Source organism: Pleurodeles waltl, chromosome 5, assembly GCF_031143425.1.
Source record: "Pleurodeles waltl isolate 20211129_DDA chromosome 5, aPleWal1.hap1.20221129, whole genome shotgun sequence".
Taxonomy (NCBI): domain Eukaryota; kingdom Metazoa; phylum Chordata; class Amphibia; order Caudata; family Salamandridae; genus Pleurodeles; species Pleurodeles waltl.
Genome location: NC_090444.1, coordinates 1,145,974,196 through 1,145,991,354, shown reverse-complemented (window position 1 = coordinate 1,145,991,354; position 17,159 = coordinate 1,145,974,196). Strand labels below are relative to the sequence as shown.

The 17,159-nt window shown below is 46.5% G+C and overlaps 1 protein-coding gene across 1 annotated transcript in view; it reads left to right on the top strand.

Moving 5' to 3' along the window:
* GOPC (golgi associated PDZ and coiled-coil motif containing) overlaps positions 1 to 17,159 on the top strand; it is a 166,631-nt gene that overhangs the window by 87,355 nt on the left and 62,117 nt on the right. The window contains exon 4 of the mRNA XM_069235369.1: positions 5,009 to 5,174. Within this exon, the coding sequence (XP_069091470.1) occupies positions 5,009 to 5,174 (166 nt within the window). The remainder of the gene's footprint in view (positions 1 to 5,008; positions 5,175 to 17,159) is intronic.

Below are 17,159 nucleotides of genomic sequence, written 5' to 3'. Positions count from 1 at the left end.
CAGATACAACCACTAGACGCAACTCCAAAACATATAGTAAATTACTTGCTCCATTTACAAAAAGCAAAGCTAGCCTTCTCTTCTATTAAAATACACCTTGCAGCAATATCTGCATACCTGCAGACTACCTATTCAACTTCCTTGTATAGGATACCAGTCATCAAAGCATTCATAGAAGGTCTTAAAAGAATTATACCACCAAGAACACCACCTGTTCCTTCATGGAACCTAAACGTGGTCCTAACAAGACTCATGGGCCCACCTTTCGAACCCATGCACTCTTGCGGAATACAATTCCTAACCTGGAAAGTTGCCTTTCTCATCGCCATTACATCTTTAAGAAGAGTAAGTGAAATTCAAGCGTTCACAACACAAGAACCTTTTATACAAATACATAAAAATAAGGTCGTCCTACGACCTAATCCAAAATTTTTACCAAAGTTATTTCACCGTTCCATCTAAATCAAACGGTAGAACTACCAGTTTTTTTCCCACAGCCAGATTCTGTGGCTGAAAGAGCACTACATACATTAGATGTCAAAAGAGCATTAATGTACTACATTGACAGGACAAAGAACATCAGAAAGACTAAACAGCTATTTATTGCATTCCAAAAACCTCATGCAGGTAACCCAATATCAAAACAAGGTATAGCCAGATGGATAGTTAAATGCATCCAAATCTGCTACCTTAAAGCAAAAAGACAACTGCCCATTACTCCCAGGGCACATTCAACAAGGAAAAAAGGTGCTTCAATGGCCTTTTTAGGAAACATCCCAATGCATGAAATATGTAAGGCAGCCACATGGTCTACGCCTCACACATTCACCAAACACTACTGTATAGATGTGCTATCCGCACAACAAGCTACAGTAGGTCAAGCTGTATTAAGAACTCTATTTCAGACAACTTCTACTCCTACAGGCTAAACCACCGCTTATGGGGAAATAACTGCTTACTAGTCTATGCAGAACATGTGTATCTACAGCGACAGATGCCATCGAACTGAAAATGTCACTTACCCAGTGTACATCTGTTCGTGGCATCAGTCGCTGAGATTCACATGTGCCCACCCACCTCCCCGGAAGCCTGTAGCAGTTCAGAAGTTACCTTCAATTTTGTACATTTGTATATATATTATTTAAACCTTTAATAGGTACATACTTACACATTTCATTGCGCGGGCACTATTACTATAGTACAACTCCTACCTCACCCTCTGCGGGGAAAACAATCGAAGATGGAGTCGACGCCCATGCGCAATGAGCACAGAAGGAGGAGTCACTCGGTCCCGTGACTCGAAAACACTTCTTCGAAGAAAAACAACTTGTAACACTCCGACCCAACACCAGATGGCGAGCTAATGCAGAACATGTGAATCTCAGCGACTGATGCCACGAACAGATGTACACTGGGTAAGTGACATTTTCATTATGATGCCTTGCCTAGCTTGTTATAACTTCAAGTATGATTTTGTATTTTCAATTTATGATGCTGCTTTTTACTGTTTTTTTATTCTTTTCTTTTACGGTCTTTTTTTGTAATTCATACAGTTGGGTATCTCTGGGTTCAAACTCGTGTGTACATGAGTCTCTCCTTGTGGTATTATTCAAAACTGATTCATACATGTTTATATTTTAACCCGTGAACTTCCTTTACCAGCTGTGGTATTCTCTGCACAGTGTAGCCGTTCTCCAGTCCCCTCCATTTCATTTTGTATTAACTGCTCACCCACCACAGTTCCCTTTTCACTGAACGGAGAATGGGTGCACTGGACAATTTATCCCATACCCATCAGAGAAGGAGGGTTGTCCCCTCACCAAGTGCATAACAGTACTTAATTCTGCTGGCTAACCAGAGAGAAAGAAGGCCTTTTGCCCCTGTGAGAAGAGCTTTACGAAATGCTGAATAAAAGAAACATAGCAATCTCCCCTAAATGCCACTGTGGTGCAACAGAAGATTTGAGATATATCCTCCTGGATTGGTATATGTACAGTACTGTCGGATCAAGCACTACCAGTAAGTTGTCCAAAGAGAACAGTTAGACTAGCTGGATGAACTAATTATTTTCTTCGTAAGTGACTTGTCCAGGCAAGCAACAAAATTGACTGGAATATTTATGAGAAAAACCTGGAACTGGAGGACAAAACTAATACATATTGGGAATTCTCCTGGCCTTGCCTATGTCCCTTGAAACCTGCTATCCAGGTTTTTATGATGACTTTGGTACTGGCCATTTCATATTTTTGTGATTATTTTTTTTTTTTTTAACTTAAAGGTGCTAAATATATGTACACAGCTTTTTATATGTAAATAATATTTATTCTTGTGTTAAAGAGAGCCTTATGCTTTGCATGTGGGCTGAATACACTGTTAATAAATTCAAATGCCCTTTCGAGTGTCTGACTGTATAGACAAGAACCTGCAAAGAGCTTGAATGCCTCAAATGAATTATGTTTTTTCTAAATTCTGTAACTGTGCTGGGTGCCTCATTATTATTGTATGTTTTGTGTCCTGTACGTTTAGCCTACGAGCAGGTAATTTATTCTCCCCAGCAACAGGTTTACTAGATCCACATCTTTGCTACGTAGGCAGGCAGCTGCCACCCGAGTTTCCCTTATGTATACTTAGACTGATCTGATGTTTTTCCCAAAGATATGCGACAAGAGAAGTACTTACTGTTACAGAATGGAGTTCACTTTATTCTGCAGCTTCAGAGAGCTGAAGAAAGTAATCATGACCTGTGGAAGTGAAGAGGCAGCATCCTGATTCTCTCATTTTTTGTGGAGAAATAGTTGGATGCAGCTCATTAGTTACGGTGCCAAATTACCCAGTTGTATGCCCATTCATCAGATCAGAACTCGCCATGCAATGTCACCACCAGCTGAACCATACACCACATGGAGAAAAGTAAGTTGTATTCAAAAACGATTTTTATATTTAAATCGTTGAAATCACTTTTAATAAGAATACATCACCAGTATTACAGAACCTGCAACATCTAAAAGATTCTGCCCAAAAAGCCAAATAACCTTAACAATAACATATGTATTGTCTACCCTACCTTTTTGGAATTACTGTATACATTGTCATGACTGCATAATTTTCATTTACAGTAAGTTAGAGTATAGTATACGCCACTAAGATAAACATAGGGAAAAAGGGATGGTGTGGTAGGAAATGAAATAAGGAGAGGGACCCAGGAATAATCAGCTGGATGGACACACAGGAAGCAAAAGAGCAGAAACATCCCATGGTCTCCTCAATTTCTTCTGGACTTAGCTGCCGTTCTAGAGGACCTAGCAGTTACTGCAAGCATACAAAGTCACCACTGCTCTCTCACCAATGTCACATGTCTGTTGCTTCACTGCTTGCTTTAGCGCTCTCCAGGAAGGAATATGGCACCTTGATCTAGGTGAAGTCTTACATTTGTGCTGTCCCACAACTCTCACAGATTGGCAAGGAACCAAAAGAATGGTGCAGTGCCCTGGTCCAGCAGTTCTTTTCGCACCTCTTCTAGTTATATCCTCCTTGCTCGATTTGTCTGTATTAAGACCTGGAAAAAGGAGCTAGCACCAACCCTGGACTTTCAGATCCTGTTTCAGAGTAGCCACTCTGTATTTGATCCACTATGTCAGGTTTGCTAAGGATCATGATTATGCCACCACCCTTTTTCGTTACTTAGGTTGTAAGGGAGATGGCAGACTACTTGCTCCCTTCAGCTACTCTATTGAGTCAAAAGCCTATTTGATGTAACGTCACCCTCAAAAAAGGCCAAATTACTTCCATGATTGTACTGTCGGCGAGACGACAAAGAGCTCTAGAACCATAATATTAGCCAATATCTGTGCGCAGAGGCAGCTGTGCCTGTGTCACTTGGACTTGAACACCTGCTTGTTTAGGGACTTCAGTATGTCTGTGTAGTTCATCCATCCCCAGCTCCTGCAGTATGGCCTCCTCTGTAGCTTTTCTCTCAACAGTCCTGGTTCAGTACTATACAGTCATACCTCTACTGCCGCTGTTGCTTCTTCCACTTTCTTCAGTTTCTGCAGGATGTTTTAAAGAGTTGTCACCTTATCACTTGGAGAGGTTATAAGTGCTGGCAGCTGCATTACTGCGTCATCGTCCAGCACATCCCTGTTCTTGCATGTCACTTTTGCTGTGTCTGTCTCACATTATATACTGAAAAGCTTGAACTTCAGCCTCACTCTGCAACAGGGCCTCGGTTTGTCCCATTGACACTTGTCACTCCTCTCAGGCAGTTCTTCCCCACCACATCCCTCCACCTCTGCCAGTGCTGATCGGGCCATCAGACTCAGCATCAACCCTAGTTATGCTGACACCCTTCATCTTTGCCAGAAGATTCTTCGTCAACCAGGGGATTGCAGCTGCTCTGGTGCACTTCCTTCCCATAGAGGATATCCTTCTCACTGGCAGTGCTGGCCCTCCAGGTACACCTGACGCAGCAGAGCACCACTTTCAAAATTGCCAATGGCAGGCATGTTACCTCCATCCATTTGTGTTTGGTCATCTCAGGCTGTCTCAGTCTATTGAGGCCAGTTTTCGTTGCTGCTTCACCTCACCACCACGTCAGCCTGTGGCTCACAGAGCCCTGTGAGCCACTTAGGGTAGCAAAAAGGAAGAGCAACTTTCACAGCTCAGAAAAAGGTGACCATTTCACTCGCCACTGAGCTCTGCCTCCCGAAAATGCAAACATTTTTTAACAAAGTTAACTTAAATTGTTTAAGCAATCTTCAGAAATATTTTGTGCTATTTCTAATCTTTATCAAGTTGCAGAGTCTAAAACATATTGTTGCTAAGTGTCTTTTAATACAAATTTAGTAGTACTCTCTTTTGTTAAGGAGCTTGTGTGAAGTAAAACACTCAGGAAATGAAAAGTGGGTAAATGAACTAGGATGGTTTAAGGCTCATTAGTACCTTTTGCTCTAGGTGTTAAAAGTCATGTTTTTTTGTCCTCCCCCCCCCCCCTCACTTCACTAACACATAGGGTGCAGCAGATTCAGTTACTTGGACGTGATATGAAAGGACCTGCTCATGACAAACTATGGAACCAGTTAGAAGCAGAAATACACCTACATCGTCACAAAACGGTTATCAGAGCCTGTCGAGGTCGCAATGACCAGAAAAGACCTCTGCCAGTACCCTCTGGACATGTAAGTGTGCATGACTTACTAATACCAACATCTTACTATTTGACATTATGTTTTCTTTGCTGAAGTTTGATGTAAGATTTCTCCTCTGAACCGATCTCGATTTTCAAGGCATGTGTAGCTGTAGATACACATGCTAAGCATAATCCTGCCATCTAGTATTGGGCTTGGATGTGTGCAAGTTTTTTTTTTTTTTTCTTTCAAAGAAAGTCTTTCTAGTCACAGGGAAGTGTGACTCCTCCCCTAGCTGGTAATGTGCATGGTCATCGACTCCATTGTTAGATTGTTTTCTTCCGGCACCTGGTTTGGACTTGTGCTCCTTCGCTGCCGTTCAAAACCATCTTCACTTATTTCTCTTTGGCTTTACCATCTGTAATGTTTAGCTTGCAGCTTCTTCTATCTCACTCTCAACCATTCGATGAAGTCGACTTCAGCAGGACAAATCAACTCGACCGTGGCCCTCATAGGCCTTCGCCATTTAAGGCGGGCGTTACATCTTTGGCGTTCCCCCCCACCACACACACCATGTCAGGCATCTGCTGCAGAAGAAGGAACCTTCTCCCCTGCTGACAGCTCTAGCTCGAAGCTCAAAATCCAAGATCTCCCACAAGGTCAAGTTGCCTCCTCCAACTTGACCCCGACCCCAGGAGACCACCACAAAGGGTCGACTACTCACGCCAGACATCCCAAAATCCACCTTTTGGCCACCCCAGCCTTCGGGCCTTAGTCAGCACTGACTGGCTGTCTCAAACACACCTAGCCTCGGAGCCAGAAAAACAGCATCACCTCCGACCAGTGGGTGTTGGTTATTATCCAACATGATTATTGTCTGGAGCTGACTGCCACACTGCCAAACATTCCACCTCACAAGCACAGATTTTCTCCACAACATCACCAGTTGCTCTGGGAAGAAGTACAGGCATTATTCAACAAAAGAGCTATATAACATGTTGCACTCCACCAGCAGGGCACAAGACTCTCTTCATTATACGTCCTTGTTCCCAAAAAAGGCAGGTCATTGAGATATTTGATCTCAGACCTCTAAACAAGTACATTAATTCAGAGCACTTTCACATGGTCATGCATCAAGATGTCATACCGTTATTACAACAAGGCTACTTCATGGCAGCTCTCGGCCTCAAGAACGCCTATTTTCACATCCACCCAGCACATCACCAATATCTCAGGTTTGTAATAGATGGTCAGCATTTCCAATTCAAAGTGCTTCCCTCTGGGGTCACTACCGCCCCCAGGGTCTTCCACCAAATGTCTCACAGGAGATGCTGCTTACCTGTGCAGACAAAGCATACGTCTTTCCATATCTAGATGACTGGCTCACTAAAGTGCAGCTCACCAAAAGTGCTTCCAACAAACTTGGGTCACCATAAACCTTCTTCACCAACTAGGTTTTACAATCAAGGCACTCAAATTCCACCTCCAACAACTTGAGATTGAACCTTATCTAGGAGCAATTCTCAACTCAGAACTAGAAATAGCTTACCCCAATAGTAACAGAATACAATCCTTCCGGACACACTTCTCAATTTATCAGGCCAACAGGTAACAGTAAGGAGGGTGATTCATCTCTTAGGTAAGATGGCTTCATATATAGCCATAGTACCTCATGCCAGACTGAACATGCATCCTTTTCAAGAGTTCGTAGAGCACTAATGTACTCTAATGGATCATTGGAAAGATCTAGTGTTGCCACTCTCGGACTCTCTGCAGTGTTGGAACACCAACAGCCTTCTGAAAGGATGGTATTAACCTAGACTGAGTTCCCTCGAGAACTTTAACAACGGATGCCTCCCTCATGGGGTTGGGAAGCACATTCAGGGAGTGCATTTTCAAGATCAAACTGTCCAGGGAGTGCATTCCCAAGACCAAACTGTCCAGAAACACTGGACATCAAGCCAGAGACATCTTCTTATCAATCAGCTGGCGTTGCTAGCTGTTCATTTGGTGCTCAAAGCCTTCCTTCCTCACCTGATTGGCAAGGTAGTCCTGATCAAAACAGATAACATGACTTCCATATATTGTCTCCAAAAGCAAGAGGGCAACCGGTCCCCTCAGCATTCTCATTTAGTCCAGACCATTTGGAGGTGGGTCTGCCGGTACAACGTTCACCTGTTAGTGGAGTTCCTCCTGGGAGAGGACAATGAGTTTGCAGATAAACTCAGCAGGAGATGCCAACAAGTCCACTAATACTTCCAGCATTGGAGCCAACCACAAATAGACCTCTTCACCACAGCATAAAAACCCAACTGCCCATATTTTGCCTCCAGGTGTCCACACCCACAGTCCAAGGGCAACACATTATGGATAGGTAGGTCAGGGATATTTGCTTATGCTTTTCCACCTCTCACACTGCTTCCGTTTGTGATTCACAAACTTTGGCAGACATCAATCCCCCTCATCCTAGTGGCTCCCACATGGGCACAGCACCATGGTTCACAACACTGTTAGAACTTTCAGTGGTTCCACATGAAGTATTGCCGAACCAACAGGACCTTCTCAGGCAGAACCATGGAGAAATCAGACCCCCAAGTCCATCGACCTTGCGATCTGGCCAATTTAGTCCTAGAGTTTGGTTACCTAAATCTCCCACAGGAGTGTATGAACATTCTTAAATAAGCAAGCATACCTACTACTCATGCCTGTTTGCTGCTAAATGGAAAAGATGTGTTCACTGTTGTTATTCCAAACACGTTGATCCATTAGCAGCCAAAGTTCAAGACATTGTCTGCAACTTATTTCACTTGGATACCTCTGCTTTAGGTTTTACAACTATAAGGTTACACCTAACGGCAGTAGCTGCATATCTACAAAACCCTCAACTCGCTTCACTATTCAGGACTTCAGTCATCAAAGCATTTCTGGAAGGTCTTAAGGTCCTCCAGCTCCTACATGGAACTTGAGTAATGTATTAACAAGACTGATAGGCCCTCCATTTGAACCCCTCCAGTCCTGCTCTCACCAGTTCTTATCCTGGAAAGTAACAGTTCAATGGCATGTGTGGCTGTAGATAAACATGCTATACATACTCCTGCCATCTAGTGTTGGGTTTGGAGTGTTGCAAGTTGTTTTTCTTCGAAGAAGCATTTTCGAGTCACAGGAGCGGGTGACGACTCCTCTGTGATACTGCACATAGGCATTGACTCCTCCATTGGATTGTTTTGTCTCTGCCATCGGGTTCGGATGTGTGTGTCTTTGCTCCGTCTTTGGACTCGCTGCAGTTCTAAACTTTTCTTCTGTCTTCCCTTTATTAATGGTATTGTTTGCTTGATTGCTTACTTCCATCTTAGCATTCGTCTCCACTCGTCGGTCTGGGCACCGACTGCGCACCCTCTCCTGTCTTGGGCCTTCCTCATCACGGGGCACAGAAGAACATGCTGAGCTGATGGAACAGTCGCTGTTTCTTTTCTGTCCTCTGTGCCACTCAAAATTCCCCCACACCGACCAGCATCTGTTCTGTAACTTGTGCCTCTATCCCTGTCACCAGAAAGCTTCCTGCAACGCCTGCCAATCCTGCCGGTTGAAGATAACCCTTCGGGACCAAATAGCTTGTTGGTTGGAGATGGTGCACAAGACTTCTGATGACACTCCAGACATCTTTGGGAAGGACGACACCCAAGAGGAGCAGAGCATTCTCCATCCAGGACTCCGACTCCGAAGCTCAATCGGATATTGAAAGCCACAAGGTGACATCCGTGTACCCTGTGAGTACCGTGGCCCCTCCTGCCCACCCTATATGTGCTAAAAGGCCCTTTATAGAGGTTGCAGACCACCACTGCTTCAAGCCGTGGTCAGATCCCAAAAAACTGCTTTGGCTGCCCACCTTCCGGCTCGGCTCTGAAAATAGCCAAGACCACAACACTGCCTAAGGCATCGGCCTCCAGCTTCTCGATCCAAGCCATCTCGATCCAGACTTTGGCATTGAGCACTTTGGTTCCAAGCCTACCAGCTTCCAACTTGATTCAGTGCCGACAAAAGGGAGCCAACTCCTTCGGGGCACAAAGACTCCAGCCAGTCCTCAGCTATAGCATCACCAGTTGAGCCTATTTTGGAGACTATCGGTTCTCGACAGTGTCGCCTCTATATCCAGGAGGGTACAGGGTGCATTATTGATCCCCCTTGTTACATTCAAGAGGAAACTGTCCTTACAAGAGGCTTTGGACACTTTACCACTGCCAAAGAAAGTCACTAGGGACAAGGCTACCACCACTTCCCTCAAGCCTTCTCTTCCAGCGCCTCCTCCTGATCCACCTTTTCCACCACCTCCATTCCCTGCTTCTCCTCTACCAGCCTTCCCTCCTCATTCCTACTGCAGGAGATCTGACACCTCAGGGTTCTTCTTTATTTACCGGGAGGATTTGGGTGGGACACAGCAGGACCCAGATCCATTAAAGACCTATGACTCCAAGGACAGACCCCTGCATCACCCTCCCCACCAGTGGATTTAAATTCCTACCGGCAGGTAGTAGCTCGGGCAGCCGCCTTCCACAATGTTGAGCTGCACAAGAACGCCTTTGAGCAGGACCGCCTTTTCGTTACCCTAACGTCCACACATAGTGATATTCATTTCCTCACCGTGCTCTGTAGCATGCTTTGAGATGCAGACATTTTCAAAGAACTGGTCCACTCTAGGGTTATCGCCCCTAGAGTAGACAATGTATAAACCTTCTCCCTCTGATTGACTATATATCAGATCCCAAGTCCTGCCAGACTCCATAGTGGCAACCACTGCACGAAAATGGGCCAATAGTCAAGCAACAAGGGACTCTCCTTCACCAGGCAAGGAGAGAAAAAAGCTGGATGCTGCCGGCAAAAGTGGCTGCACAGCAAGCCGATCATTGGCACATCGCCAATTCACAGGCATTGCTAGCAAGATATGATCAGTCTCACTGGGATGAAATTAAGGAGCTCCTCCGGTATATCCCAGATGAGCACCCCTAAAGAGGACAACAGATTGTTGCAGAGGGGCAAACAATCACTAATAATTCCATCTGTTGTGCCCTGGATGCCACAGACGCATCTGCACGCAACTTAAACACCAGTATCCTAGTAAAGAGTCACGCCTGGCTTCCATGCTCTGGCTTCAAATCAGAGGTCCAGCAAGTGGTGCTCAGCATGCCCTTCGACAAGCAGCATCTTTTTGGCCCTCCAGTGGATTTCACCCTTGAGAAGCTGAAACAAGCTACAGACACCGCAAAAGTCACAGGTGCTCTTCAGTCCCCCTCACAACAAGGCACTTTTTGACTCCCTGCATGCAGACATGGTTACAGATCAAAAACCTCAGAGGCCCCTACCCCCAGCCCAAACAGCCTTCAACTTCATATTCCCGAAGTATATTCAGGGGAGCCTATAGAGGCAATAACAACATAGGCAGAGGTAAGAGCATCACTATCTGTAGCTCTGCCTCCACATCAAAACAGTGACTACCTATGTCTCCCCACCCCACTCCACACCTTTTGGGAGACAACTTAAACATTTTCATACAGAGTTCGTCAACATCACCTCGGACCAATGGGTCCTTTCTATTATCCAACATGGTTACTGTCTGGAGCTCATTACCACCTCTCCAAACATTCCCCCTTGCTCTCACAGGCTACTCCACGAGCACCTCACCCTTCTTAAACAGGAGGTACAATTTCTTCTTAAAGGGGCCATAGAGCCGGTCCCATTACAACACTAGGGAACAGGAGTATACTCCCTATACTTCCTCATCCCCCAAAAGGATGGCTGTCTCAGGCCTGTTCTGGATCTCAGACCCTTAAACCACTACATTCTATCAGAACACTTTTACATGGTCACTCTTCAAGATGTTATTCCCCTCCTACAACAGGGTGACTTTATCAGTCAATCAATCAGAGTTTATAAAGCGCAGCTACTCACCTGTTAGAGTTTCAGGGCGCTGGGGGAAAAAGGGGGTGTAGCGTGTACCCGAAGTGGATTAAAAAAAAAAGCCATGTCTTCAGTTCCTTTGTGAAGCTGGGGATGGAGATGGTTTGTCTGATGTGGATAGATAGGGCATTTGAGGTGGTGGTGGTGACGAGGTAGGAGAAGGAGCGTCCTCCTGTTCTGGTTTTCCTGATTTGGGGTACTTGAGCGAGCTGGGCTGAGCGTAGGGTCCTGTGGGGTATGTGGAAGTTGTGTCGCTGGTTAAGGTAGGCAGGTCCGGTGTTGTGGAGGGCTTTGTGTGCATAGGTGAGGATTTTGAAAGTGTTTCTTTTCTCAATGGGGAGCCTGTGCAGTGTAGGTAGGTGTTGTGAGAGTGTAGCAGTGTCAGGGTAGGTTGAGGATCAATCTGTCGGCGGTGTTCTGGATGTTTTGCAATTTGCGGGTGATTTATTATTATTTTTTTTTTTATTCCAGAGTAGAGTCAATTGCCGTAGTCCAGTCTACTGGTGATGAGGGCATGTGTGACGGTTTTCTATGCTCGAGGGGGATCCATTTGAAGTTCTTGCATAGGAGGCGGAGGGTGCGGAAGCAGGTGGAGGTGACTGAGTTGATCTATGCTGAGGTTGGGATCCAGGATGATTCCGAGGTTGCAGGCTTGGCTGTCGGGGGTAGGTGGTTTTCCGAGGTTGGATGGCCACCAGGAGTTACTCCATGCATTGGGTTGATGGCCCAGGATTAGTACCGCGGTCTTGTTTGTGTTGAGTTGAAGGCAGCTATCTCTCATCCAGTTGGCGACTGCTTTCATGCCCTCGTGGAAGTTGTGTCTGGCCTTGTCTGTTTTGTTGGAGAGGGAGAGGATGAGTTGAGTGTCGTCGGCGTACAGGATGATGCTTATTCCGAGCTTCTGACGATGCTGGCTAGCAGGGCCATGTAGACATTGAACAGCGTGGGGCTGAGGGAGGATCCTTGGGGTACTCTGCAGGTGGTGGGTTCTGCGCGGAAGGGGGAGAGTCTCACTCAGTGCATTCTGTCGGAGAGGAAGGACTGGATCCAGTCGGGGACCTTGTCTCTAATGCCGGCTTCGTGGAGTCTTCTTATCAGGGTGTGATGGGAGACTGTGTCGAACGCTGCAGAGAGGTCAATTCGGATGAGTGCCGCCATCTCTCCTTTGTCCAGTAGGGAGCGGATGTCGTCTGTTGTGGACAGTAGGGCCGTTTCGGTGCTGTGGTTTGACCTGAATCCGGATTGGGAGATGTTGAGGATGTTGTGGCTTTCCAAAAACGTGGGGAGTTGGCTGTTGACTGCTTTTTCTATGATTTTTGCAGAAAATGAAAGTAGGGAGATGGGCCTAAAGTTTTTGAGGTCGGTGGGGTCAGCCAAGGGTTTCTTGAGAAGGGGGTTGATCTCTGCATGTTTCCAGCCGTCTGGGACGGTGGCGACAGCTAGTGTGCAGTTGATGGTTAGGCAGAGCTTGGGGGCGATGGTGTCTGCAGCTCTGTTGAAGACGTGATGGGGGCATGGGTCCGTGGGGGCCCCGGAGTGTATGGACTCCATGGTTTTCAATGTATCTTTGGTGGAGAGGGGTGTCCAGGTGGAGATTGTGGGTTTGTTGGTGTCGATGGTTGGATGGGGGGGAGGGGATTCTGCACGTGGGTTGTCATTGTTGAAAGTGTCGTAGATGGTCTTGATTTTGTGGTTGAAGTAGGTGTTGAGTCTGTCGCATAGGTCCTGTGAGGGTGGGATGTCCGTTGTCTCTCTGTTGGGTTGGGCAGACTCATTGATGATGTTGAAGAGTTCCTTGCTGTTATGTGCTTGTGAGGGGATCCTGTCTTGGATAGCCTTCTTTCTGGGGTTTCTAATGATTTGGTGGTGTGCGGTGGTGGTGGTGGCGGCTTTAAAGTTGCTGTGGGCTTCTGGGGATTTAGTGTTTCTCCAGATTTTCTCAAGGCGGCAAAAGGTGCGTCTTGATTTCTGGAGTTCCGAGGTAAACCAGCTGGTTCTCTTTGCGTGGGTGTTGTGCGTGCTGCGGTGTTTGGGTCATCGTTGCGTGCGATGGTGGGTGCGGCGAGGGCGGCGGTGAGCTGATCGTCAGTTATTCTTGTCCAGTTTCTATGCGATGGCTAGAGTTGGGGTCTGGTGATGGTGGGCGAGTTGAAGGTGAAGTGGATGCATCAGTGATTTGTCCATGGGAGTTCTGTGGTGTCGCTCAAAGTAGCGGAGGTTCCTGTAGTGAAGATGGGATCGAGAGTGTGTCCTGCCGAGTGTGTTGGCCCTGTCACGATCTGTCGAAGACCTATGTTGTGGAGGTTGTCTAGGAGGGATTCGGTGTTGGGGTCTTGAGGTTTCTCGAGGTGGAAGTTGAGGTGTCCCAGCAGGTTGTAGTTGGTGGCTGCGATGGGTTGTGCGGAGATGAAGTCCGTGATGAGTCGGCGAAAGGTGTGCGGGGTCCGGGATGTTTGGCATGTTTATGGAGGGAGCGGATGTTGAGGAGGATGCACTGCAGGGGTTTTGGGTTCGGTGAGTTGTTGCTGTTGGGTTGTGCTGGGTCCCGGGTCTTGGTGGTGGTGCAGGTTTGACGGCAGCGGAGGCAGCTGAAGGGGCCATGTGTGTTGCCTGGAGCTGCTAGCTTGCAGTTTTTGCTACATCCTGGGTTGAGTGCGACTAGTACATCTGCGGTGTAGAGGCGGCGGGTGGCAGAACAGGGGTCCTGGTCGCGTTCAGGTCGCGGACGTGCCTAGACAGGCTTGCCTTAGGTACACCAGCGGCGCACCCGCCTCACGCGGCTGCACAGTAGCTGCCATGAAGTAGGGAGAGGGAAAGGGAGGCCATCTGGAAGGTGGGAGCGGAAAACGGCGCAAAAAAAGGGGCCAGGACCCTGGGGGCAGCAGCGGGGCTGCAGGGAAAGCAGCGGCAGGGGAGAGCGAGAGAGAGAGCGGAGTGAGGGGAGAAAAACGATGAGGAGAGAGCGAAAGACACAAAAGGAACAGAACACGGAAGGAAATACACACAAAGAGAGAACAGAGGCAAAAGAGGGCAGAGGGCAGCCCAATAGAAGAGCAGAGCTCTCCCACGAAACACCAGGGATGAGGCGCAGGCAGAAGCCTGCGGGTGGAGGAGGGCCTCGAACTCTTGACAGAGATCAGAGTTCAGAGGAACAGAAAGGCTTACTTGCCGGTGGAGCTACGAGGTGGCAGAGCAGTTAACTGACTAGGTCATTACCACTTTGACGGCCATAGATCTAAAGGAAGCCTACTTCCAAATCCCCATCCACCGTGTACATCGCAAATACTAGCAGGTCAAGGTCCTCCCTTTTAGAGTCACCACAGCTCCCAGTGTCTACACAAAGTGTTTAGCAGTAGTGGCAGCACATCTCGGGAGACACAACATACATGTGTTCCTTTACCTAGATGACAGGCTCATCAAAGCCAGCACGGTACTACAATGCCAACGTCACACTCAGATGACAGTGGACCTTTTCCATACTTTGGCCTTCACACTCACCATAACCAAAACCCACCTACAAACTATTCAAATACAACCTATCTAGGAGCTGTTATCAATGTAGAATTAGGGATAGCATATCCCAGTCCCGCTTGGGTTCTCAGTTTCCTGTCTCTTCTTCCCCAGTTTCGAGAGAATTGTTCATGCACGGTCTGTTAGGGATGATGGCCTTCTGCATTGCCATAGTTCCTCATGCAATACTTCACACGCATCCACTACAGCAGTGTCTGTCCCGTCAGTAGTCTCAGTCACAGGGACACCTGGAAGATCTAGTGTTAGATCGCCAAACTCACCGTTCTCTGCAATGGTGGAACACCACCAACTTGATGAAAGGGCGACCTTGTCTGGACCCTGTGTCTAGGTCATTCTGACCACAGATGCATCACTGACTGGTGAGGGCGCTCACCTTCAAGACCTCACAGTACAGCGCCTTTGGGATCTCAGTCACCAATCCCTTCATATCATTTATCATGAGCTTTAGGCCATTTCTTCATCACCTCTGTCACAAGGTTGTCTTAATGTGCACGGACAACATGACCGCCATGTTTTACCTACAGAAACAAGGGGAGATGCGGTCGTCCCAATTGTCACAACTCTCTCAGACCATATGAAAATGGGCTCTTCACCACCACATTCACCTTGTGGCAGAGTATCTCCCAAGAATGAACGAGTTTGCAGACCTGCTCAGCAGGATACAGCAACAAGTCCACGAATGGGAACTCCACCCGCAAGTCTTTCAAAAATGCTTCCATAAATGGGGAACTCCTCAGATGGGCCTTTTCGCCACAGCAGAAAACGCAAAATGCCCAAGCTTTGCTTCCACGTACCCACTCCCTCTATCCAAGGGCAACACTATGGATTAACTAGTCAGGGATATTTGTGTACACTTTTCCACCTCTCCCTCCATTCCATTTCTGGTTCAGAGGATCAGGCGGACATCTCTCACCATGATCCTTATAGGTGGCTCCTGAAGTCAGATTTTGGTTACTTAGGGTTGCATGCGAAATGTATGAACATTCTCAGGGAAGCTCGTAGACCCACAACCAGAGCTTGTTATGGTGCAAAATGGAAACGTTTTGTATGCTAGTGCCAATCCAAACATATTTATCCTATTAAAGCTACTGTCCAAGACAGTATTACTTGTGGCACTTACAAAAAGTAAATTGTTGCATATCTACAGAACAGACCACACACTTCTTTGTTCAGAATCCCAGGCGTCAAAGCTATCATGGAAGGCTTTAAAAGGGTTATTTCTCCCAGAGTGCCATCTGTACCATCCTGGAACCTCAATATTGTGCTTACCAGTCTCATGGGCCCTCCTTTTGAACCACTTCATTCATGCCTTCTTCAGTATCTTTCTTGGAAAAATTGGTGTTCTTAGTCACTATCAAATCACTCAGACGTTAGTGAGCTCCAGGCCCTAACCTTGGAAGAGCGTTTTTTCCATATTCATAGAGATAAGGTGGTCCTTTGCAGAATCCCGAAGTTCCTTCCAAAAGTACTTTCCCAATTTCATATCAACCGATCCATTGAACTAACAGTCTTCTTTCTGCAGCCTGGCTCAGTTGCAGAGAGAGCCCTCCACACTTTAGATGTTAAACGTGCATTGTTCTTTTACATTGTCTGAACTAAAGACTTTAGGAAAACCAAGCAGCTGTGTGTAGCTTTTCATTATCCCACAAAAAAAATCCAATATCCAAAAACAGCATAGCTAGGTGGATAGTGAAATGCATACAAACTTATTACTCCAAGGCAAAAAGACAACTTTCCAGAGCACACTCTACTTGGAAGAAGTAAGACACTATGGCTTTCCTTGGAAACAAACCCATAGCTGACATTTGTAAGGCAGCTGCATGGGCTACACCACAAATATTTACAGAACATTATAGTGTGGACGTACTTGCAAACCAGCAAGCTGGTGTAGGCCAAACAGTACTAAGAACACTTTTCCAGTCAACTGCATCTCCCACAGGTTAGCCACCGCTTTTATGGAGGGACTGATTTACAGTCTATGCAGAGCATGTGTATCTACAGCCACACATGCCATCGAACAGAAAATGATACTTACCCGGTAAGCATCTGTTTGTGGCATGTAGTGCTGTATATTCACATGAGCCGTCCCTCCAACCCGGACACCTGTGGCCGTTTCACTTATTTTTATACTTGTATATTGTTGTACATATATAATTACATTTGTATGGACTTCTTTCTCTGTACTTCCTGTAGACTCCTTTTCTCACCCGTTTGCGGGAAAATTATCTAAGAAAGGAGTCTGTGCCCATGTGCAGTATCCCTGAGAAGGAGTCACTCAATCCTGTGACTTGGAAATGGTTCTTCGAAGAAAAACAACTTGCAACACTCCAAATCCAACACTAGATGGCAGGAGTATGCAGAGCATGTGAATTTACAGCCAGGAACAGATGATTACTGGGTAAGTAACAGTTTCTTTCCTTGTTGTTATCACTTCACTCAGACCGTGTCTGTGTCAGTGAGTTTCAAGCATTAACTTTAGAATAACCCTTCTTCCAGTTAGATAGAGATAGGTTGGTACTCCGTAACCATCTTAAATTTCTTCCAAAGGTGGTT